Source organism: Lampetra planeri, chromosome 10 (genome assembly GCF_965212315.1).
Source record: "Lampetra planeri chromosome 10, kcLamPlan1.2.h2, whole genome shotgun sequence".
Taxonomy (NCBI): domain Eukaryota; kingdom Metazoa; phylum Chordata; class Hyperoartia; order Petromyzontiformes; family Petromyzontidae; genus Lampetra; species Lampetra planeri.
This window is the reverse complement of record NC_136116.1, coordinates 2516937-2542985: the sequence shown is the minus strand read 5'-3', so window position 1 is coordinate 2542985 and position 26049 is coordinate 2516937. Positions and strand designations below refer to the sequence as shown.

The 26049-nt window shown below is 48.3% G+C and overlaps 3 protein-coding genes across 5 annotated transcripts in view; 1 reads left to right on the top strand and 2 right to left on the bottom strand.

The window, feature by feature from the left end:
- The window catches only part of OSBPL11 (oxysterol binding protein like 11), a 30668-nt gene extending 25021 nt beyond the window's left edge, over positions 1-5647 (bottom strand). The window contains exons 1-2 of one of the 3 annotated variants that reach the window (XM_078597903.1): positions 5297-5647; positions 1922-1996 (exon numbers count right to left, since the gene is read on the bottom strand). In XM_078597903.1, the coding sequence (XP_078454029.1) occupies positions 1922-1996; positions 5297-5448 (227 nt within the window). In that variant the 5' untranslated portion in view covers positions 5449-5647. Of the gene's footprint in view, positions 1-1859; positions 1997-5296 lie in introns of those variants that run through there. The other 2 variants (XM_078597904.1, XM_078597905.1) reach the window with 2 other exon arrangements.
- Positions 5648-8805: 3158 nt separating this feature from the next.
- Positions 8806-19255, top strand: LOC144720829 (glycerol-3-phosphate dehydrogenase 1-like protein). The gene is made up of 8 exons (XM_078597902.1): positions 8806-9110; positions 12907-13084; positions 13938-14078; positions 14220-14358; positions 14707-14819; positions 15135-15368; positions 17060-17166; positions 18357-19255. Exons 1-8 carry the CDS (start codon positions 9067-9069, stop codon positions 18451-18453), a joined length of 1053 nt encoding a protein of 350 aa, XP_078454028.1. The 5' UTR covers positions 8806-9066; the 3' UTR covers positions 18454-19255.
- Positions 19256-19266: 11 nt separating this feature from the next.
- LOC144720828 (integrin beta-3-like) overlaps positions 19267-26049 on the bottom strand; it is a 31005-nt gene continuing 24222 nt past the window's right edge. Inside the window, exons 13-16 of the mRNA XM_078597901.1 lie at positions 23084-23184; positions 22077-22199; positions 21366-21532; positions 19267-20364 (exon numbers count right to left, since the gene is read on the bottom strand). Coding sequence (XP_078454027.1) covers positions 20296-20364; positions 21366-21532; positions 22077-22199; positions 23084-23184 — 460 coding nt within the window. The 3' untranslated portion in view covers positions 19267-20295. The remainder of the gene's footprint in view (positions 20365-21365; positions 21533-22076; positions 22200-23083; positions 23185-26049) is intronic.

Below are 26049 nucleotides of genomic sequence, written 5' to 3'. Positions count from 1 at the left end.
ATATGCGTGGCGGCTAGAGTCTTCTCGTCCTCTGGCTTGAGATGGCTGCCACCTATGGGTCAGATGATTGTCTGCCAGTATTAAGCAATTGGTAATTAAATATTTAATTTGTTTTCCCTAAACAGTGTAAAATTTTGGGAATTTTTTTTCACGAACATTAATTGTCTCGCACAACGAGTCTGTGTGGAAAATGTCAGCTCGATTGGATCACGGGAAGCGGGTTAAAAAACGACCAAAAGATTTGCACGGTCGTAAGCAAGCAAGCACGCAAGCACGCAAGCAAGCGAACTTAATATAAAGGATTTAAAAATATATTCGCCTGTGGAGGACGCGGGGATCGATCCCGCGACCTTTGGCATGGGAAGCGAGGGCGCTACCAACTGTGCTACTCCGCCACGGCCTGTGGAGGGGTTACGCTCTGGGCTCTTACACTCTGACGTTCAGCCAAAGCCATGAATGCGTTCTATTTGAATATATGTAAAATAATTTTTTTTTGCCTAAAAAGTGTAAAATTTTGGGAATTTTTTTTCACGAACAATAATTGTCTGGCACAACGAGTCTGTGTGGAAAATGTCAGCTCGATTGGATCACGGGAAGTGGGTTAAAAAACGACCGAAAGATTTGCACGGTCCTAAGCAAGCAAGCAAGCACGCAAGCAAGCAAGCAAGCACGCTAACTTAATATAAAGGATTTAATAATCATCTGTCGAATGGAATCATGACCCTGACTCGTGAGAATTCCAAGAATCTCTCAGGATAGCAATCGTCATCGCCTATGCTTAATGTTCTAACGGTTCTGAGTTGTTCAAAATCATCCAGAAAGTAGGTGCCCAAGTTCTGGTTATACCAGGCTAAACCTTACAGGAGGCAGACGCAGTTTGCAGCATGAATCAGAATCATGACCTTTCAGAATTTCATCCTGGAGAAATCCAATGAGCTATTACGCTCTTTTTCACAGATGTCCAGTAGGGGCACGTAAGAAAGTCACGACAATAAATACAAAAAACTATAAAAGTGCAAAGTATAGGACAAGTAAGCACATCACTAAAATAAATACGTGAAATAGATAAAGTATATAAGTTAAAACGGCATTAGTATGCCAATTCCGAATCTTTTGAATTCCAGCAAGAGCCTCGCGACACTCCAGATCCCACTTCATTCACACTCGTAGGAAAACCGAGCCAGGTTAGATATTCCATTCTCCCAGCCCGGTGTAATGTGTCCACCGGGAGGGGACCCTATCCATTATTAATTCAAGCAGAGGGGACGTGCATCTGACCGTGAGCTCTCTGACAAACAGGCGCTCGCAACACTTTACACCGCAGGCACGTGTGTGCCAAAGGAATGGAAAAATCTTCTTGTTACACTGATTAGATTTAGAACACGCCGATCGAAAAAGAGAACAAAATCATCAGCATTTGTTGAAACAGCACAAATTGAACAATCACAGGCTTTCATGAAATATTACCAGAAAAAAAAAGTTCAGTCAGTGAGCAGGGCATGCCTCAAACATAACAATATCCAAAAACAAATGCGAAATATTTTAAATGTGCAGCGGTCTTTTTGCACAGAACACTGGAGACCAGGTAGGGATCATTATTTGACCGCACAAACACTGATGCGATAACACTGAGCTTCGAATGCAATGCCTTTCAGTGCCTTGCTATGCAGTCTTTTTGACAGTGCGTGGGTGCCTTAAGGATGAAGGACATAAAACAGTCTGCCTGCGTGACACTTTGTGAGCTGCGAATGGATCACTTGCTCAAAACAGCAGGGCAAGTCTCCAGCTGCAGGTCTCCGTATGAACATAAACTGTGATTAATTCTTACATGCGCTATTTCCGCGGCGACACCTACTCACCAAGCCGTGCTCACTGACTGTCTCTGATGAACAGGAAGGAGTGGGGAGCATCGGGCACCTACCGATACTGCCATCCCTGGACAAGGTTGGTGTATTTCATCAGGGCACCCTGCACACTCTCCAGTTGGTTAGCATCGCTACAGCGCAGAGGTGGAGATCAAGATAGGGGAGGAAGGGAGAGAAAGGAGGATGGGAACACAACAGGAGATAATTTGAATGACATCATTGCCGCATCAGGATTTTGATTGCAGAAAAAATCAACACAACAAAGGCAAATGTCCACAAAGCATTGACAAAGCATTTTTTTTACAGAGGCAAACATAAATCACAAAGCAAAAAAATGTTGACAGAGGTAGATATGCAAGGAGGCCTATTGTCTGTCTATTTAGTTACTTATATTCTCCACAATGACCTTGATAATTTTGGATTATATATTATATACTTTTGCTTCAAACTATCCAAAACAGAGGGTCCTTGCCTATGAAAAAAAAATATCTAGATCACCAGCATTGGTTCCGGCAGGCTTGATGATACACTGAATGACAAAATTAGTCCAGAGTTATATCCACTCTTCAGAAGGCCATGTGGTTAATGCGCTATATATATCAAAAGAAGAACGTTCTGGTATATTTTAGTGGAGAGGCAAGTATGTGAAGGAGGCATATTGTCTGCTTATTTATTTAGGCAGAGGTGATCACTTCAGCACACGTATGGCGAATTAAGCTGTCGTTGGGTGATGGGGGACCATGGCTGGTGGCCGTAAACAGCAGTCAATCAACCGCAAAGCAGACGCACATGAACACTCGATGATCCAAACCCATTAAAGCGATCGTAAACAAAGGCCAATACATCTCCAATGCAGCTGCAATGACACGAGTGCTCTTGCCGAGAGTGAGTGATGGTGAAGCATTCTTACTCGGCACGAAGAATCAAAACTGCATGGGCTGGTAACAGGAAACGTGAAACTGTAAACCCACGATCAGGTTTGTGCAATGTTGAACCGCTTCATTTGTACATGATTAGGCATATATTGGTAACCATGAAAAGCCATGGTGGGTCACAAGGACTGGGGTTTGACGAGTTCTTAACACTGGGTGAGAAGTCAGTGTTCTGGGCACTTGTGTTGGGCTGGTGGAAGTTCCTAATTCCCATACCAAGGGTGAATATCTTCATTAACTAATCACTTTCGTGATTAAAAATCAACATTTAATTGCAAAATTAAACAGTTTTCGCAGGATAATGATTTGCATGTTTTATTGATCAGCCGTAAATCAGATACCTAACTGGGTATTTGGTTAAAATGGAATTCTAAGCTAAACAGGAATGTATTCATGTATTTTGTCAAGAAACTGGCAGTATCTCTCTCCGCTTCCCTCTGTCCATCTCACTTTCTTTCTCTATTGCAATCTGTCTCCCTGTCTGTATCCGTCTTTCAGACCCTTTTGTATCTCTGTATGTCTCTTCTTGTCTCCCTCCATCTCGTCTGTCTCATCTCTCTTCGTCCGTCTTTATTTCTTCCTCTTCTTGCCCATCCGTCTTGCTCTCGGTCTCTTTCTCGTATATACTTGTCTCGTTCTCTGTCTCTATCTCTCCCACACCACTGTCCACAGCCCCCATCCCCCGTGCTCACATTGCAATGCTCCGTCTCCACCTCAAGCTGGGGTGGTCGTGTGACTATATTGGCCCACATTCCTCTAAATATTGTCTGTAGCCATTGAGCACATTTACTGCTGGACGAAGACCTCTCCACGCATTTAGGTTACGGGGGTCGTTTGGCCTAACTTCACCACACTATTGAAGGGTGTTTATAATTCTTACAATTAAGGGTGGCAAATATAAACATACATAGGTGCTATTTCTCCGAAATTGAAAAGTGAAGCAAATATTGGGTACAACCCTAAAATTTAGTTTTCAATTATGTCAATTAATGTATTATTGCTGGCACCAATCGGCTGATCCATACACGAGCATAGGTCCAAGTGACAAGAGCTGGGCCACTCACTCGTTCACGGCACAAACGCTCTACGAGAGGAGCTACGTGACGGCCGTCACGCCATACGTCTCGAGATATGGGGGCCTGGCAGGCATTACGTAACTCACGCACCGTATTTCATTTACAAACTGAAGAGGCAATGCCGTAGTAATAAGCAACCGCCACAGGAATTATTAAGCCAGGCGTTCTGACACTGATGAATCCGTGGACGAGTGTCAGGTGCCATTCCCAAATGAACTTCTGTATCTGACCTCAACGCTGCCCCTCACCTTCTACAATAGGCCTGCAGCAACTAGATCATGGTCCTATGCACAGCCCTTTGTAAATCCACTGCTGTATTACGGCCTCCTCATGCCGTGGAACTTAACCCAGGCCTTAATCCTACAGACTCTCGCCATAACACATTCTCTATTATCAATACAATTATGTATGCATGTGTTTGACCGGGTGTGGTATTCATTATATACAGTATACGTTATACATTTACATTGTTTGTATATGCGCCATTACGTGTTTGCTGTGTCAATCAACACCCTGGACACCCCTGCAGACGTGATTTTACACCTCAAGGGATTTCCACGTGAAATGTTTTAACAAATCATTTAAAATAGGCCTAAGCCGTGCCCTTGTTCATGGCCTTAACCTGGGGCCAGTAAAAAACACGATTGGAAGTGGTGTTCCCCCTTTACTTGAAAGTGTTTTCAATGAAGTTGTTTCATGCACAATAACCCTAGCCCTGACCCGGGCATTATGACCTACTTATACAGATTATACATCTAATTATAATTTAACGAGTCGTCGAATCTGAGTGAAATTATGACCTCGGCCGTGTCTTGTTTACTCGAGGCGACGTGACATTCATAGGTGAGGCTACTGAAGAGACGGATGTGTGGAAGAATAGACGGAGGAAGAAGTACACACAGATCACTGCACGTACAACTGAGGACCAGCCAGAAGAACAGATGGACAGAGGAACACCATCATAGCGTAACAGATACTAACAGAGCCACAATCAGAGGAACATACATATATATAAAAAAGGAACACAGGGAAATATCCGGGCATATGTTTCCCTTCATTGCGCATCACTATCCCTTCACCATCATTCCATGACCACCATGCCACGGATGTACTCGTATGCCATGCCACCAAGTATCAACACAGCACCACTGCGGTACTCAATCTGCCCCGACATCACCATACCCTCATCATTATCAACATCCCACCACCATCACTACAGTCAGCATTCCACCAGTCAGCATTCCATCACCACCATCACAACCACCGTCACCATCATCATCACCACTGCGGTACTCACCTACCCCGACATCACCATATCCTCATCATTATCAACATCCCTTCACCATCACCAGTCAGCATTCCATCACCACAGTCAGCATTCCATCACCATCACCGTCACCATCAACAACACGGATGTACTCGCCTGCTCTGCCATCCCTTCACCACGTTCGTGTATTTGGAGAGGCCGCCTTCCAGGGGCTCGGTGCATGAGGAGGAGGAGGACGGGGCGGCTTGAGGGAGCCGCGTGCCCCGCTCAGGGGACGCTCTCCCCGCGGGGCCCACGCCTTGCCACATGCCCTACGAGACGGGGACGACGACAAACTAGTTCGGGCAACGACGGAGAACGATCGGAGGGACCCCGGGACGACGCCGGGAGGGCAACGCGACCCGGGCCTCCGCGGCCCGTGCAGAACTCGGCGCCCGACTAGAAACCATAGCGCGCTCGAGCGGGCGCGCGCGTGGAACTCGCGGCTCCACCAATGGGAACCGCGCATCCGGTTCACGCGCACGCGCGCGTGACCCCTCCCACCACCACGACCACCAATCAGAGACGGAACTCAAGACGTGACGTCACGCGCTGGCTCTGTCTGCGCGGCTGGAGGGGGGGGGGTGTGCCGCGGGCTTGTGTTTTCTTATTTCTCCCGACTCTGGAGAGCGGTGGTGCTAGTGGTTGGCGCTGGAACTTGACCGGTGAACAACAGCAGCTGGCGGTGACCGACCGAGATCGATTCACGGCTCGCGGTCAAAATCGGTGACGAATATCTGAACCGGCCCCCACGAAGTTGGCTCGTATCTTAACTGAGCACCTGGTGCGGTGTGTAAATATCACCGCTGGGAAGACAAAGGCGGCCGGGCGTGGTGCTGGCCACCCCCTACCCCCCTTCCTCTTGTAGGATATTGGCATTGAGAGGGGCTTCTCAGCACTTGCAACAACATTAGCAACAACAGCATGTGCAGACAATACAGAGATGTTTCTTTAATATAATACTGTAATATGGGTTTACCCCTTTTTTCTGGCAACAAAACTGAAACCTTTTTACAAGGAATAATGTCTGCATTAACCACAATACTTGTGGTCAAAATGCAAAAAAAACACACTATGATAATATATGCATTGTCCTTGAAACTGATAGGTCCACACCAGAGACAGCTTTCTTTTGAGCCTCGTCTCAATTGGTGCTAGACCAGAGGACGCCAAAAGGCGTACAGCTCAAAGACAATGCACTATCAAAGTAATGAGGGCTCGGGGTGAGCATCTACATCATTAGACCTCCTTTGCCAGTACCAAAATATTGACCACAAGTATTGTGGTTAATGCAGACATGATTCCTTGTAAAAAGGTTTCAGTTTTGTTGCCACAAAAAAGGGGGGAACCCCTATTATATTTTGGTACTGGCAAAGGAGGTCTAATGAAAAATGTTTTTTTGTTCATGTGTGTCTCTTGATTTCTCCAATGAAAATTTCGTGCAGACTTTACAATCGGTGTAATTTCTTTAAATCATGGAATTTCAAGTTATTACCTAGCCCATGGCGCCTAGCAGTTGCACGGTTAATGCAATAACAGAGATCCCACGTGTAACCTTAACAGACTGTTTGGGCAAGTGCTGTTAGCGAGCACCTATGAAGGCCGGCACGGCACACGAAGGGGTGGGTGGCCAACATCACGCCCGGCCGCCTTTGTCTCCCCAGTGGCGATGTTTACACACCAGGTATCCATTTTAGGTTGAGTCGACCTAGGGGCGCCCCAGGGCCGGTTAAGATAATCGCCACTGGTGTTGACCTGAGCGGGAGTGGAACTCAGGTACCCGTAAATGCAATACACTTTATTACAAACACGTCTCAAATGTTTTTTTGTTATGATAGGGGTTATATGTAATTTACTTGAGTGGAAAAACACGGACGCCCAGACGACCCCACATCATTCGAGACCCAAAACATCGTAGCTTCTCCTGGCTTTGATATTCCTACCCGGGAAGACACCGGTGGAACCATCAACAACATCAGAACATCATCAACAGGCCAATGCGCACATCTCCTTCATGAATGGAAAATTAAAGACAAGCCAAGGTACGATTGTGGCCATGTCACCCAAACTTTAGACCATAGAGTAAACCACTGTAATCTGCGCTCCTTCAACGGAGGAGAAATGCCAAACTACACGAACTCATGAAGCCCTCTCGTCGTAGCTAGCAGACCTCTACATTGGCATTTAGCTCATGAACATATTGCTGCTGCCATACCCAAGAATAGAAAAACATTTAAACACAGAACCCTCCTGAAATTGAGTCTCGAGACTCGGTGTTGCTTTACGAGATACATTAAAGTGTGCATTACACCGTAGTATTAATATGATTGAGCAATGTTCAAACTTTCGTTGAGTTCGATATTCATGTGATATCCCCACTGTAATGTAATGTGAAGATCATCTAACAGCTGATGTTGATGTAAAGCAACAACTATCATGTTACACTGAGACGGTTGAGCCAGATAATCGAGTCAGGAATAACAAAGTGCGTCGCCGTGATATTTGGGAATTGCAAACCCATATGGTTTAACCCGTATTCTTGTACAGGGAAATTGAGTAATCATTGGAAAGATATTATTAACCATGCAAAAAAGATTTAACTACACATACAGTATTTAGACCATCTTATTTGACAGGTACTATTATTTAGTTATCCGTACAGTTTACAGACAGCCAGTTTTGTTTTATCATGTTTAGCTTTTTTTCACACGCTGGTTGCCTGCCTTGAGTTTTACCCACCCAGCAGCATAGCAAGGGGCTGCTTGGTCCTGACTTGCTTGTCCGCTTCTGCCATCTACATGACAAAGGCTCAGTCCCAACAAGCAGCAGTCGTCCTAACCATCTCACAACAACTCCTCTCCCGCGGCCCATCCTGGCTCCCCCCCCACTCCTTAACCAGTATATATAAGGTCTGGTCTCTTGGGACTTCTCTTTACTTGATACAGCAATTGTACTGTGACGGTTCTACCTGAAGACGGAAGCTTGTGTTGCCTCCGAAACATCGTGATTTATTATTTTATTTCTATTATTTTTTCTATTTTCATTATTATTTATTTGTATTATTCATTTTTTTACCTACGTGACTTTACCGAAAAAACCTAAGAGTATGAATTCTTGCAGTCACGAAAGCTTCAAATCTAGAAGGGAAATTGAGTTTTCAGGTCCATACGGCGTCCAGCCGTTTCAATACGGGCACTATATAATGTCTATTTGTTTGTGTTTCTCGCCTTGTGATGGGACTTTATAGGATGAACGTGGAGATTTATAAGGGCACGGGGTGACCAGTAAGGTTTGAATTGGTCTGTAATAAGCTAGGCAAGGGAGAAAAACGAACGATTTGACAAAACACATTTTTTTGCCCGTATTGAAATGACTGCACGCTGTATGAACCTGACTAACTCAATTTCCACGTACCAAAACACGGCGTTAAACCGCATGGGTTGACAGCTACGAAATTAACTTCATTCAACTTAATTCTGTCTAACCAACATCATTGGCCTCGGTCACTCTCTTTCAAACACGAGCTTGTGTTTTCACGCCATAAGCCAAGTAGCCAACGGAGGCCGAAGGGGAGTACAAGCGTCGTGGTGCACGGCCACCTAGTCTTTGCTCCACCCACATCCCCCTCGTGGACTCTGTCAACGACCCACGACTCAGCGGCAGGGTGGAACCCCCGGTGCCTCCCCGCTGTCTCCGACGTCTCGATTCATTGGAAGAAGAATAAGAGCAGCAGCAGGAGGACGAACTGTAAGTGTGGCAACAGCAGGAGGAGCTAGAGGAGGCGCGGCGGGCAGGGAGGTGCCGCCACGTGGGCGGACTCAACGGAACCCAACAGAGCCCCGCGATCGCCTTTGGTTCTTCTCACTTGCGTGCGTCCTCCTCACGCCATGGCCGCTCCTCTCCGCGTCTCCATCGTCGGCTCGGGAAACTGGTGAGCTGTCCCCCTTCTCTTCCCCATTTCGTGTCGTCCCCCGGAGACACACCAGGCGGGAGCTGCCCGAGGTTCAATCACGGCGCCCGCCGCGATGGAGGTTGTTGTTGTTGATGTTGTTGTTAATGTTGAGGATGCCTCGTCGCCCCGGGGGGGGTCTCGAGTTACACCTCCACGTGTCCGCTCGCAGCTGTGAGCGAGCTCCTCTGCACTAGGGCTGCGCACGAAACGTCTACCCCCACCACCACCAATCTCGCACGTGGTAGAGGGGGGGCTGCCAGAGCCGAGATGTTTTGACTGCAAGGAGGTCGTGGGGTTTGTTTGTTTTTAATGAGGTGTATCTCCCTCCGTGAAGGTGTAGCCGTGGCCACCTCGTGTTCAAGAAGCTGATGCTGCGGTTTGAGGAACGCTCCTGTCTGCTCTACTTTGTTAGTTCCAGTTGAGCCACGAGTTTGCTGTGCTACGAGGTGTTTGGTGGTGACACATCGAGCTAAAGAACCCTTCATCACAAGCCGTGACGAATGTGTTCAAGTATTTTGTTATTGATGAAGACCCTCCCCGAGGCGTCTTCATCTCTTGACAGTCGCCTGCGATGCCCCATTGTAAACTCGCGTCTGGCCCAAGCTGATCTCAGTCACTCAGTCTCCACGATGGACATCCTGCAATGGTGCTGTTTGAACTGTTATGGTCACTCGGTGTATGGTTTATGTACGAGTCGTCTGTGTTTTCCTTGCACTTGAATAACCGTGGCCCAACCTGAACCCCAGTCAATTGATAATTCCCTAGTATAATCTTGTACATAAAAAAAATCATTCGCTATGGTTGTAGGGGTTTAGATGCCATGTCGAAAAAAATTACAGTTTAGTTAAGCAAATATCTCGCCAAGAGGATACAACTTCTTCAACTGATGGTAACATCATCAAAGTTCTCCACGATTGGCCTGGTGGAATTACGACCGCGATGAAAGCGTCTCCTTCATGGCATCTCGCCCGACCTGTAATTCAGCACTGCAATTCCAGTACGGCCACAGTCCCCCCAACCTTCATATTTGAGAATCGCTTGCGATGCCTCTTCCTCTTGCCCAGTGGACCCACAACTTCCTTCCACACTTCACTGGGGGCAGTTAAGCCTTTCAAGGGCGTAATTATAATATTCAAATATGCTCAAAATGCCCCCCCCCCCAATATATTGCTATAAAATTGATTTCTGTTTATATGATTGTGGTTATGGTTGTACTTTATTCATCCCTAGTCTCTGCCATTACATACAATGAAACAAGAAAAGGTAAAAAAGAAAAAAGAGCAATGTAATACAATACACTATTAGACATTGTAAAATATAAAAAAGAATCCATCCTGTGTGTTAGTGAATTTTTTTTTATATTTTAGGCAGGAAATTCGTTTTCAAATTTAGATTTTTTTTTCTAGGGGGGGACCCCCAGACCCCCTGGAAGATTTGGTCCCCCCCAATGTTGACTCCATGGCTACGGCCTTGAAACATTTTGACAACAAAGCATTGCTCGCGTTCATTTCTGGAAGAGTTGTACGCTACTTTACAACATTATAAATGGGCGTGTGTCCTCTGTGATGCATCCGCCAGGCTACATGTGTACGCGTTAGCCACGTAGAACAAGTTGCAGGAGTGGGTGTGTTGTTATGCACCTTATAAAAGTGTAATCCTTACCTCGGAATCGGAATTGCACCTATTGCATTACTCACGATAATTACCGTGCGGTTTACTGTGGCTAAACCACGTAATCCTGCCTTTGTGAGTCTGATGGATATGCTGTGAGTCCGACGCATGCCTTAATCTGCCTCAATAAGCCTCGGGAAATAACTAAACGCCGAGGAGTCTTAAAGGCGCCTTAATCTGTCTATATGAACTTCTGGAAATGGCAATGAACTCTAAACATCCCCAAGGCACCTGACTTAATCTGGCTCTATGAGCCTTAGCATTGAACAATCGAGAAACTTAAAGGTGCCTAGAGCGGGCTGCGTTACTGTGCGGTGTGTACAGGTGAATGTGCGACGACTGCTCTATGTCTGTACACATTACTCATTCAATGTCTAGAACGTTCATGTGCAGGGGTCGGTAAACCTGCGGCTACGGAGCCGCATGCGGCTCTTTGAGGACTGCAGTGCGGCTCTTGAAATTTGAAGAGAAAAAAATGTTTCTCCTTGTTAGTTTGTTTGCCGATCCCTGACCATGGAAGTCCAGTTTACCATGGGAGTTCAGTTTACCATGGGAGTCCAGTTTACCATGGAAGTCCAGTTTACCATGGGAGTCCAGTTCACCATGGGCAGGGGTCAGCAACCTGCGGATCCAGAGCCGCATGCTCATTAAGCAGTGTTTTGTGACATTATTTATGAAGGACCACCATCTCGTATTCATCACAGTGCATTGTGGCTCTTGAAATATTGAGGATTTTTTTTTACCGAATTCAAAAAAATGGCTCTTCATGTTAATTTGATTGCTTACCCCTGTTAATGCGGAACAACTAATATGGATGTTCTTTACTATCATTGCACAGGAAAGCCTCACTGTGTCGTAAGATTTTCAGGGGGGTGGGTGGTGAGGGGGGGGGGGACATCTTTATTGAGATGTTTGCCAGTTGCGTTAAGTACCCCCGCACCTCTGATTAGCACGGTTGGCTACGTACGGTGCGAAAGAAGTTCACTATACATACCTGGTATGTGGGAGGAAACCAGAGTACTAGTAAAAGTGTTATCAGGGAGATGCCACTCAAAGATGCACAGACATAGATTCAAGAATCATTTGTTTTCCTGCCATCTCCTGACCACCACGTAGCCCACTGCTAAAACACCTGCTCTTGCCAGGGAGTCTCCTATCCCAAGCGTTGACGAGGTTCAACTCTCACACTTTCCACATGAGATCTGACATGCTGAGGTGTAAGGTACAAGTAAGGAGGCAGCGTGCGTGACCTGTGCCGATTAAAGCGCTTTCCCTGCAGGTTTCGTATACAGTGCGGACAGATATCGGCAAAACACACACGTACTTTTACAAAGGGTGTGGTTGTACCCGCTGAGCTCTGAGTCTTGTGCAATGCGTGGTTTTTGCGGTCGGAGTGTAACCAGTTACACTACCTTACCTTGTTTACGGGGCTCCTGACAAGGGGCCTGGAGGATGTTGGGGTGAGAAAAAAATAATAAAATTAGACTGCAAATGAGAAGCAATACAAACGAGAGACGGTGGAGGGTGGGGGGCCAAATGGGACAACATGAATCTATCGTTAAATCATCGAGTCGTGACCATCGATTGATAGAATCGAGACTCCCACTGCTGCATTGCCATCCCCTGGCCACCTTGCAGCCCGAGCCTTACGATACCTCTGGTATTCACAGGCAGTTTCCCATCTTACGATACCTCTGGTATTCACAGGCAGTTTCCCATCTTACGATACCTCTGGTATTCACAGGCAGTTTCCCATCTTACGATACCTCTGGTATTCACAGGCAGTTTCCCATCTTACGATACCTCTGGTATTCACAGGCAGTTTCCCATCTTACGATACCTCTGGTATTCACAGGCAGTTTCCCATCTTACGATACCTCTGGTATTCACAGGCAGTTTCCCATCTTACGATACCTCTGGTATTCACAGGCAGTTTCCCATCTTACGATACCTCTGGTATTCACAGGCAGTTTCCCATCTATGCCATAACCAGGCACAACCCTGCTTAGCTTCTGAGAACTGATAAAATCAGCTGCGGTCAGTGTGATTTTATCCTTGTTGATGATATGTAAAACTAGTGTTCATTTTTTCGTGTTTGGCACAGGGGTTCCGCCATCTCCAAAATCATCGGCCGCAATGTGCAGCAGCTCAGCAGGTTTGATAAGATGGTGAGGATGTGGGTGTTCGAGGAGGAGGTGCAGGGACGAAAGCTGACGGAGATCATAAACACTGACCACGAGAATGTCAGGTATCTGCCGGGACACAAGCTGCCTGAAAATGTGGTGAGTGGTGGGCGGGTCTAGCGGGACACAACCACTCGACATGCTGCCGTTGGCCTTGGCTGCTTTGTCAACCTTGCGTGGTAGTGCTGCTGAATACAAATTAACAAAAGGAAATTGGTGCAATGGTGGGCAGTTCGAAGAATGTTGCATGTATATTTCGAGACACTTGAACAATGTGTGTTTTACCATCAGTATGCTCGTGACACGGCTTTTTACTAGGTATGGTATTTGAATCGATTATGACTTCATCGGATGTAAACAGTCCACCCGCATTTCTTGACAGGGGAGAAATCGTGGGCCTACTCGGATGAACTGACTTTTTAAACCACGCTAGATGTCACTGTGCATTCAGTTTTGTGGATGTGTCAAACCATTTACTCATTCCATACACAAGCTGTATATTTTATAGAATCAAATGTGAGCATGCTTAATTTGTGGAACCGCACCTAAGATACCACAAATTTAACATGCTAGCACAAGAACTAATCTTTCATCTGATGCTTTTCCAAATGTTTTGATTGTTGGCAGCATTATATGAAGGATTTAAATGCTGGATGCCAAGGATACAGTGATTGAGTTACATCCATTCTGACATGATACATCTATTTAATCACACGTGTATGAATCAACTACTTAATATTTGTACAAATTATATGCAAATTAATTGCAATTATTTGATACGCTTATGTTACATTGAGGCGAATGGAACGAACAATATTGCACAAACGAACCAGAAAAATCGTGACGGTTTATCAAATCGCCGTGGGGTATGAAACCCTCGCACGTGCTCCCAGGATGCCGCCTCTTGCTGTGGGCACCTTTCACCGTCGTGTTGTTTGCCACATTGCGCCAGCTGGCCGTGCCGGACATTGCCCAGGCGGTGGAGGGCGCCAACCTGCTGGTGTTCGTGGTGCCCCATCAGTTCATCCGCGGCCTCTGTGCGAAAATTAAGGGGCACGCAGCGACTGGGGCCCTAGGCATCTCCCTCATTAAGGTGCCGCGTTGCACGGCTTGCGGATGGGTGCAGTTACCATGAATAATTTTTCAGCGTTCCAGTAAATCTGCCGAGCTTTCATGCCTGGCTTTGGCCGCACGAGGTCGCGGTGTCTGACGGTGCGTGTTGCGCCGCTTGCAGGGCGTGGACGAGGGTCCTGACGGACTGAAGCTCATCTCCGACATCATCCGTGAGCAGCTCGATATCCCCGTGAGCGTGCTCATGGGCGCCAACATTGCCAACGAAGTGGCCGACGAGAAGTTCTGCGAGACCACAATCGGTGAGGGGAGGATGTTGCTACACGCAATCCACCGCAGGTTTCGCAACCCAGGATGATGGAGCCCAGGGTTGCGTGGAACAAGCAGTGGTGACAAGACAAAAATGCCCAATACATATAGCGTCTCACTTCTAGCATCATACAAATAGCAGCAGGGCGAGCATTGCATTAAAATTGCCATGCATACTTTTACACATTCGGTTGAAATGTTGTACGTAATTCAGATATATATATATATTTTTTTAACGCGCAAAAATGCCCAGAATTGGGCGGCTTATTTTGAGCGCCACTTGAGATGCTGCCGGACGGGGGAGGAGCTGACGGGGGGCGGTCTGTGCCGTGCGAGCTTAGGCAGCAAGGACCGCGAGGCGGGCATCCTCTTCAAGGAGCTGCTGCAGACGCCAAACTTCCGCATCACCGTGGTGGAGGAGGCGGACACGGTGGAGATCTGCGGGGCCCTCAAGGTGACGAGACTTGGGAGAAACACTTGCGCCGAGGACTTCCAGGCTCAGTGTCTTCCTCTGCCTATGACTTACTGACTATTAAATTATACTTGCCCTTTGTGTCTCTACAGCATTTTGAGATGCGGTCGCATTTGACGCTAAAAAGATCTAATTAAAATATTATTTTGTATAAATCGCACAACCCCGCATCTCGGCATCACACAAATCGCTAAAGATGCGTACGCACCATTGTAAACTATGCCTTGTGACCTAGCCACCGCCGGTGCTCGGAACCCCGGTTAACTCCGCGCATCCTCCCCCACGGGGCACCGGCAGAACATCGTGGCGGTGGGCGCCGGATTCTGCGACGGGCTCGACTGCGGCGACAACACCAAGGCGGCCGTGATCCGCCTGGGCCTCATGGAGATGATCGCGTTCGCGCGCATCTTCTGCCGCGGAGCCGTGAGCTCGGCCACCTTCCTGGAGAGCTGCGGCCTCGCCGACCTCATCACCACGTGCTACGGGGGCCGCAACCGCCGTGTCTCCGAGGCCTTCGTGCGCACACGCAAGGTCGTGCGATGGAGCCGCTCCCTACGCGACGTTCGGGACGTTGGCAGAGGAGATGGCTTTTTCTTAAACGCTAATGCGTATTGATGTTCGGCATCTTGGATCGTGGCCTTGCAAACGTTATTTTACACTTTCAAACCGAGGTTGGAAGCATTGATGCGTTAGCGCTCTCAGGCTGTCCATCTGTCTGTCCCAAGGCGGGGGGAGGGGAGTCACGATAATCCTTGTAAAGATGCTCCAATATACACAACGTGAGTATAAAGCTGCGTTGCTGTTAGGGATTTACCACGTCAAAAACAGCCTCGGGGTTTCCCAAAGCTTGGCGGTTAAAACCAGGGTTTGAAATTTAATCCTTGCCGATCAAGGTAACGACCCCATTGTGTGTAACGTCACCACGCACGTTGCCCAACGTGCGATGTCATCTCGTTGCGTGGCTTGGAAGGAACATTTTAATATCGCTAATGAAATGCTTCCGAGGACAAACGTGTGTTGGAAATCTCTACAGAATACATGCATATGCGTGATTTTTCATGTCGCAGTATAACCCAAAATCACATTGGAGAGAGCTGTGCAGCATATCCTTGAAAATCCACGCAGTTGCACATGCAGAGGGGGTACACACATACCGTGTCAGGTTTTTCCAGCTGCTCAATATTGTCTTGCTTAACCTAAAATGAAACTAAACTTTTTATTTTACCAGGGAAGGTACACTGAGCTACATAGCTCTTTTTCGGAAGCAACCTGGTCACAAATGGTGGCTTATCATGTGGAAATGTATAGCAGCCATATCATCTAAACGAATGTGTCTAAATGTGGAGGGAAAAACTGGAGGACCTGGAGAAAAATCCACGAGACCACGGGGAGAACACGCAAACTCCAAATATACAGGCGTCAGGGTCGGGATCGAACCCATAATCAGGTCGTTAACATCTCGCCACCTTCATTTCTATCTTACTCCAACCTGCCTTTGTCGTTAAGACGCCGTCCTTTAATTAAAGGGATTTACAGGCTTTCGTAGGATTATTGGGTTGGCTCACAAACGCTGTCGAGCCGAGGTATGTGCAGCATTGTCAGCCTCGGGCAGCCGCCCACCTCATTGAACCACCCTGCCGATGGGCCACCACAGGAGAGCAATGTGTGCAAGCCAACACTCCAGGTGTCTGCTGTAAAGGCAGATTCAAATCGAGCCAGTGCTTCAAACTCCAGCGCTCCCAACCCTCAAATTAATTTACGATGCTGCTTTGGCAGTGGTACGCAAAGCACAATTACGTGCTATGAAGGAAGGCCATTGGCCAAAATGTCGCCGACTATGAATTTGTGTTTTACGGCAGTGTTATTGGCGAATCTCCAGAGTGCAGCTCGCATACCAACTGTCAGGTGCACGCACCGTTTAACAGCTTATTTTGCACCGTTGACCAAAGCAATGGGGCTCTAATGAATAATAATAAATACAACTGTGCCCTTTATTTACTCCGTAAAGCCTTGCCGAGTCTCCAGCATTTTTTTTCAGTAGGGTCCTGCATTATGAGATGTTCGTCCATTTACACAAATGAGTGGTTTGGCTTTTAGGTACTGGCCACACCCACCCGCTCGCGTGCCACAGTGCCGGCCATCGTAGCTTCTCGCTAACAGCACTCGCCCCGACAGTCTGCTAAAGGCTAAACGGTGGCGGGGGGACCTTTGTCATTTGGCAGAGCATAGAGGAGCTGGAGAAGGAGATGCTGAACGGACAGAAGCTGCAGGGCCCCCAGACAGCCGCAGAGGTTCACCGCATCCTCCAGAACCGCAACATGGTGTCCAAGTGAGTTGACGCGCGGCCCCCACACCCAGAAGCAGGGCCTACTGTGCACGGCCTCATCAGCGGCCATGGTCAATCCACTGTGGGATGAAGGCCTCCCCAAGCCACTGGCATCCACCACAGTGCTGCGATGTAATGATCCACATCGCACCTGCATGAGAGCCGATTTTATTGCTCCCATCTCCATGGTAGATATTTTATATAAACATTCTTTTTACTTTACCAGGTAAGGCCCACTGAGCTATACGAGTTATTTTTCCGAAGCGACCTGGCCACAAAAAGCTCAACAAAAGGGTTTATCACGTGGAAATTTATAGCAGCCAAATAATCTAAACGTACACCTGTAAATGTGGTGGGAAAAACCAGATGACCCGGAGAAAACTCCACATAACCATGGAGAGAACATACAAACTCCAAATTTACAGGCGTCGTGGTCTGAATCGAACCCACGACCTGTATGCCAGGGAGATAATTAACATCTTCGTTAACATCTCGCCACCAGCTGTTGGCCCATCATTCTCGCCCACTGGTTATCATCCCTTCTAGAGATGCGTCTGGCCAAAGACCAATGACTTTTTTTTTTTAACAGTCAGGATGCTGTCATTAACCTGTGTTTGTTCTGTTATCCATGAGTTTCCCTTTCTATCAATGTAATTACAGCCGTGCTTCGTTCCATGCCTATTTACGCACCCGTTCTGTTACATGCTCCTCCGCAATGTCCATGTTTCTGATCCACATCCTACGTATGCCGCTTCACAAGATGTAGACGACTGTCAGTTTAATAGCCCAAATATCAATTGTCTGCAACCGAACTGCATTGTTTCGCAACGAGAGTTTTTTATGGTAATAGTAGATTTGTGGTACATTTAATATTCCATTAAACATCTTCCTGCTGCTTGTATAATAGTCGGTGTGAAGAGAACGCCCAGATGCATTGCCGCTCACAAAGAAGATAATATAATTAAACTGCGTGGGCTCCTGCCTCGTTAAATATGAGATGTAAAACTGAACAGTCCAAATGGAGACCCAGATTGCTGCACGAGTAAGTGAATGAGCGAGTCACCGATCAAGTCTGTGAGAGATGGAGGGAGCGAGTGTTTGAGCAGGCGAGTAAGTGGGCACCTAAGTGTGCGAGCGGGAGAGCAAGCGCGTGAGGGAGCATGTTTCTCACACCTGCCGCCCTCGTCCCTCAGGTTTCCGCTCTTCACAGCCATCTATGAGATCTGCTACTCGGGCAAGCCTGTAAGCGGCCTCGTGACGTGTCTGCAGAGCCACCCGGAACACATCTAGGCTGCTTTGCAGGCTCGGATGCCCCACACGCCCGTGATGTCGGTGACCAAGGAAATCCACACGGCGACCAAAGTTAAGGAAGCGCAACGACTCTTTTTCTTTTTTGTACGTTTGCTGTAATGTTCGATTTCTAAGATCCAATGTTTTATATGCTGCACTGGTGCGCACAATTAACGTGTTTGGTTTGCAAGTCTAACTCTGTTCTCTGAAATTATTTTCTTACGCACTGTTTCTGACGAGTAATCCCGGGAAGCGGCGCCGAAGATGGGATGTCAAATTTACCGCCGCAGGAACTAAATATGCGAAGCTGTGAAATAGGCTCGTGTGTTGTTGGCAGCTCTAGAGACTCCCCTCCACCTAGACCATCAGGAGCGGCTCCCTCCGCTATCGTGAAGGTCGTCTGTTCCCCGTGGCTGTGTTTGACTGCTGTTCATTACAACCGTCCCCCATAATCATTCCATCAAGCCCAGCTTTGGTGAGGTCATTTTAGAGGCACTTTCAAAAACATTGAGCAATATGCGTCAGGGGAGATATTCGAAAACCAATTCTTAGCCATAATCTGCAATAAAGGCAGAGTGTGTTCCGGGTCATGACCAGTACATGCGTGTCCCAATGAAAGCTGCTGTGCCATGTGAGTACGGGGCGGCGCGAGGAACGGGACATTTTTGTGGCGGGGGAGTTGGTTAAGAACCGCCTTTGCTGCTGAATGTTATGGTAAGTGGCAGTCTGACATTGATTTGTGTCTTCACCTTAAACTTAATCAGGACTGTTTACTTGAAATAAATATGACAACAATAACAAACACGTGCTGTTTCCTTCGATATTTTTTTTCTCTTGATTTATTTTTTTGGTAAATATCTTTTTGTACAAAAATGACAGTGCTTTTAGTGCTTGCTTTACACACGGCTTCTAACCGTCGCATATCGGGTCGGGATATTATCAACATTCCGCAGTACCATCAAGGTATCTCATCGTTGACCAACTTTACAAATACAGTACCGAATGCTCTACCTTATAGCTGATGAAGCTTCCTCTTCGTTCGCGTAAACAGGTCCTCGCGCTTAAAGGTTCGTGGCATGTGGGCGTATACACAGTGGGATGGCCGATGGTGAGAACAAAATATTTTATATCTAAAAAAAACTCAACAGTTTTGAAACTTCAGGACACAGTCCAGGAAGACAGCCACACTCGGCTTCTAACAATTCATCCACCGAGAGCAATTATTAGACGAAACATGCATCGATTCCTGTATCTAGGAATCCATCATTTACCATTTATGCGAAGTGCACCTTTGAGGCTGATGGAAACAAACACGACGGACCAAATGAGACGACGTATGAGACGAGCAAAATGAACAAGACGACAAAAATCGATTTTCCATTCAAATTGTAACCCTGAAAAAAACGCAATAACCCAGAAACGTTCAAATTGTCGATGGAAGAGGCTTCTGCTGAGTGTAGGGGGATTAAGCGACTTATTACGTTCATTGCGTGTCCATGTGTGGTAGAGGACACGATAAACCCCAACTTTGATTGCCGACTGTTGGCAATGAAGCCACGGCAGATGAGGGTTATCAAGTACTTTTTTGTCATGGACACCCCTCAATTCATCGCATTGCCGGGGATGAGGGGATGAATCCGTTACGTGCCTGGTAGCCCGCTAACGACCCACTGGACGAGTTTACCAATCCATTGACGTGGAGTCACAAGGGGTGACGTGGGTCATCGACGCGCTGTGCGGGAGCGTGCGCGGGGTCCGGCGTGGCACGAGTGTCGGAAGCCGCCCTCCCCACGCAGTGGCGGTTGCGAGTTCAGTGGGCGGCGGCGGGGGGCGGGGGCTTCTTCACTGGCTCCCACGGTACGACACGTTGGGGAAGGTCGTCACCGCCCGCTTGAACAGTGGATTGTGTTCCTGTGGCGGCACCGACGAGAATGGAATCGTAGATTTTTAACACTCCGTGCGCGTGTCATCTCAAGCCCGCAGTCACACGGTCGGCTCTGGGTTTGGAACTGGGTCTCGGGCAATGTATGGTTATAGGGTCAGGGTCTTCGTATGAATCTTTTGAATGCTTTTTCACTATAACTGAGCCGCTAAGGCCGTGCCGAGCCAGCCTGGTGTGGTTCAAGAGGCGCCAGGTTGTTTTTCCACTGCGGCGGCTGAGCTATACCCTTGCTGTGGCACGCAGTTAATGAGTTGCGACACCATGTTAATTTTCCATAAGAGGTTTTTGGCTTAGATCGCGTAAATATATAAATGTGTCGTTAAAACCCGCCACCACCCAACATGGCCAACTAGTAAGGGTTGTCACGTAAACAGAACGTGCCAATTTGTCACTGGTACAGCACCACCGGTGAGACTTCTCCTGGCTGTCGCCTGATGAAGCTGGTTGTAATTACTGGCGAAACGTCGTACTCGGATTGTAAATGTTGTGGCTTGGCTCTCCAACACACAATCGGTGTGCTGTACTAGTGACGAATTGCCACGTTCTGTTTACGTGACAACCCTTACTAGTTGGCTGTGTCGGGTGGTGACGGGTTTTAACGACACATTTATATATTTACGCGATCTAACCCAAAAATCTCGATTATGGGTGATACTGGTCGCGAAAGCCTACGTGTTAAACATGTTAATTTTCTCCGTAGTGGTACCGACTGACGTAGCTGGCAACATATACGTAATTTGCCCCACCCCTGGCCCTGCTTGGCCCCGAGCAAGACTCAAATGTTCTGTGAGGCCAGTGTATAACAGTCTGGTTCTGGCTCGGTATGACATAGCCAGTGGAAAAATGTACCCATACCGTGAAGGCCCCACACTGGCTCAGTGCAAATGTGCCAGTGGAATATGTTGAATTTGTCTTGATCTAGTTTGGGTCTAGGTCTGTGTGTTGGGTCTCTGAGTGGGTGAGGACTCACCGCCCCCCACTTGGCACGCGCCCGCTCCTCCTGGAAGCGAGCGAACTCGTGGCGGTCGTGCAGAGTGACGAGCAGCTTCCAGCTGAGCAGCGCGACCACCCCCAGCAGCAGCACCCCGCCTGCCACCGCCAGCAACACCGACAGCACCGCCGGACCCTCCGCACACTCTGGTCGCACCACCGCGCGTGCACGCACACACACGGGCGTTATCGCACCACCGCCACCACATCCCCACTGCACGGTCATCGCCACATTCGCCAACATCATCAACACATCAATGCTACTCAAATTGCTGCACACTGTCATCAGCACATCCCCACCACGTGAACGTGTGCCGCAGCACGCCGTCACCATCGCCACCATGAATGCATCATCACCGTGACCATGCCACAGCCGTGACAATACTGTCACCAACATACCAAATAATGCCATAACCACAATCGGCAATAAAATATCACTATTCACATCACCACATCTGTCATCAACACACCATCACCGCATCATCACCATCACAACACTACTGCCAATACAACATGGCCAAAAGCGCACCATACAACCGCCATTACCAGACCATCATCAACTATCGTATATCCATCGCAACACCACCATCGCCACAACCTCCACGCACAACGCGACGCCAGTGCCAGCGCGAACACCGTCGCCCACCCGGACCCTTGACGCCCCCCGACCCCTTTGGGGCGGCACCCTCACCTGGCCGAGCGAGCACCCTGAGCACGGCGCGGCCGCTGGCGAGGTCCTCGCTGTGGCTGAAGCGCACCGTGCACTCGTTCTCCAGCTTGAAGCTGCACAGCAGCAGGGCCCTCTCCGTCGGGTCTGCGTCGCACGACACGCGCGCGCCCGCAACACAGCCAACGCCGTCTCAACCCCTCTCGCCGAGCGGTGCGATGCATCTGTCGTGATCAGGGCTTCGTTTTGAACTCGATATCTCGCGCAATGCTGCTGCTAGGCCGGTTTGGAATAGAGATCGTAAGGGACCTACCAGTGGAGTACAAGGTATGCTTTATCCATAATAATCCCGTGTTATTAAGCCTATGTTCATATGATCCTATAATGAGATTTAGGGTAAAATTAGGCTAGTTGGATGTGGCGTGCCAAAATAATTTCCACAACAGCCATTCAGTACCGTAGAGGATATTCTAAACCCGAAGGGCACCAGCAGAGAAAGGGTGTGGGTATGTATATATGTTGAACTTCTTTGGCACCGTACGTTCCCAACCGTGCTCATTGGAAAATTTGACCAAGGGTTTTGACAAGGGCTTTAGTTGTTGGTGCGAGATGAGAGTGGAGAGGTAGGCAGAGACCAATGTGTCGTGTGTCCAGTGTGTGTGTGGTGTGTGTGGTGTGTGTGGTGTGCATGTACGTGGTGTGTGTGTGTGTGTGGTATGTGTGCGGTGTGTGTTTAGGGTGTGCGTGCAATGTGTGTGGCGGTGCGGGTTTAGCCAATGAAGCCACAGGACCAAAGATGCCCTGAAAGTAAACGGTGAGTTGATCCGGGAGTGCTTTTGGAGTTTGTAGGTTAGATTCGAGTTTAGGGGTGATTTAGTTATATTCATGGGCCCGGGTGAGGAGTCTGGCGGCTGCATAGTCAACTGTGTGAGACTCTGAGAAGAGATTTAGGAAAGCCCCAGCAGGGGGGAGAGATGCAGTCGGCGAGGTGAGAACGACGAAGGCAATGGGTGAGGGAGGAGCAGCAGTACCCAGAGCTTGCACCGTCACCACCTCGTCCGCACACCTCCGGCTGCAGTTTCCCTCCCAGCCCGCCACTCCAGCCGAGGCCAGGAAGCACTCCACACACTCCCTGACAGAGGACCGGGTGGGTGGGTCATGGGAGATGAGGGGTGGGTGGGTAGGAGGGGGGTGTCAGTTTGCCCAGGTGTCGAACCAGGTGAGGGTTCACCTCCCTCCCGAGTGCGAATGCTCCCAGCGCTGCGAGTGAAACGACGCCAGTGTCATCAACGCCTTGGCACCATAACCACACGAGCCAGCGAGACGCCAGCTCTGACCACGACTCTCACCACGCTCGCCCTACCGCGAACCATAACCACGTTACCCAACGTCATTCGTCCCGACCTCTAAGCCGAATCTTAAGATAATTAACCAAAAGCTTTCGTGACTGCAAGAAGTCATACTCTTTGGGTCTTATACTCTTTGGTTCTTTCGGTAAAGTCACGTCGGTAAAAATAAAGAAATAACAAAAATAACTAAATAATAAAATAATATAATTTCTTTATTTTTACCTACGTGACTTTACCTAAAAAAAACCAAAGAGTATGAATCCTTGCAATCACGAAAGCTTCAAATCTAGAACTCTTTGGGTCTGTCGGTAAAGTCACGGATAGATAGAAAAATATTTTAAAATATCTACGTGACTCTACCGAAAGTCCCAAAGAGTATAATTAACCAACGAGTAAAAGCAGACCCTTATGGCCAGCCATGCCTTTAATCAAATCCCCATCGCTGAGCCTACGGGTGACAGTCACCCCGATCCGCGCCCCCCTCCCTTCGCGTGTGATCGCTCTCCTTCAAGCCGGGCCGTCGACGTCGTGCCCAGCGCCGCGACGTCATCCCGGCAGAGGGCGAGCGACCCATCTCCACGTTGCGTTAGCTAAAGGGCATTTTGGTCCTGTGGTTTCATTGGCTGAACCCGCACTGCCACACACACCGCACACAGACATCACGTACAGACACACCACACACATACTACACGCACACACGTTGGACACAGTACACACCACAAACCACAAATTCTACACACACAGACACACCACACCACAAATCCTACATACACAGTACACACACCACACACACCCTAAACACAACACACACATACACACACCATGTACATACACACATACACACCACACACATACAACACACACTGGACACACTACACACAGTACACACAGTACAGACAGTACACACAGTACACACACACCACACACAGTACACACACACTGGACACTACACACACCATATACTCGACACACACACACTACACACACCTTACCCACACACACCACACAAACCACAGACCCTACACACACACACCACGTACATACACACACACCACACACACTGGACACACTACACACAGCACACACACCACATACCCTACACACACAGTACACACACTACACACACCCTACACACACCACACGAACCACAGACCCTACACGCACACACTACACACACTACACACACCCTACACACCACACGAACCAGACCCTACACACACACCCTACACACACACCAGACGGACCACAGACCCTGCACACACTACACACCACAGCACAGCACACACACACCACACACACTGGACACACTACTCACAGTACACACACCACATACCCTACACACACTACACACACACCCTACACACACACAGTACACACACTACACACACCCTACACACACACCACACACACTGGACACACCACACACACACCACATACCCTACACACACACACGACACACACCCTACACACACACCAAACGCACCACAGACCCTACACACACACACCACACACCACAGACCCTACACACACGACACCCCACAGCACACACACGCCACACACACACATTGGACACACTACACACAGTACACACACCACAGACCCTACACACCCTCCACACACCCTACACACACCACACGCACCACAGACCCTACACACACACACCACACACCACAGCACACACACACCACACACACACACTACACACAGTACACACACCACATACCCTACACACACGACACACACCCTACACACAGTACACACCCTACACACACACCACACGCACCACAGACCCTACACACACTACACACCACAGCACACACAACAACGCGCGTGCGCGTGCGCTCGCACCCTGCGTCCATCAACGGGCGCTCAATGGCAGCGGAGAGAGACGCTGGTCCTGTTGGCGAGTGGCGGTGGCAGTGACCGCAATTATCCGCCACTCGCCGACTAAAGAGCGGGCGAGCGGTGGCGGCCGCTGTCAAAGGGAAATTACAGAGAGGACGGGGCCCTTGTCCCTCCAAAGCGTACACTTATTTACACAAACACACGCAGCACACACGCAGCACACACACACACAACGTCTCAAGGCCGTAATTATAATATAAATTATAATATATATTCTCAAAATGCCCCCCCCAATATATTGCTATAAAATTTGTTTTGCTATGCTATGTAAATAAAAACAACAATTTGCTAAACCTTGGCCACAATATCTGGACTTGTCTTCATATACATCAATGCATAGATTTATGTTTATATGATTGTGGTTATGGTTGTACTTTATTAATCCCTAATCTCTGCCATTACATTCAATGAAACAAGACATGGTAAAAAAGTATAAACAGAGCAATGTAATTCAATACGCTATTCGACATTATTGTAAAAAAAAAGGTCCATCCCATGTGTTAGTGAATTTTTTAATATTTTAGGCAGGAAATTAGTTTTCAAATTTAGATATTTTTCTGGGTTGTGACCCCCAGACACCCTGCAAGATTTGGTCCCCCACCAATGTTGACTCCATGGTTACGGCCTTGCAAAGACTGCATCTGCCCATCGCAGCAGCCACCACGGGACAACCATCGCCACCGCAGACGCCGACTGGCGAGCGAGTGCCGGCAACACTCAGCCTGAGCCCCCAGCACGGAGGG

What these genes read in the sequence shown, in the direction of transcription:
- LOC144720829 (XM_078597902.1), top strand. Translation starts at nt 9,067, where the DNA reads ATGGCCGCTCCTCTCCGCGTCTCCATCGTCGGCTCGGGAAACTG. An exon ending in ACAAGCTGCCTGAAAATGTG is followed by an intron (nt 13,085 to 13,937) that starts GTGAGTGGTGGG and finishes ACATTGCGCCAG; the next exon opens with CTGGCCGTGCCGGACATTGC. An exon ending in GTTCTGCGAGACCACAATCG is followed by an intron (nt 14,359 to 14,706) that starts GTGAGGGGAGGA and finishes GTGCGAGCTTAG; the next exon opens with GCAGCAAGGACCGCGAGGCG.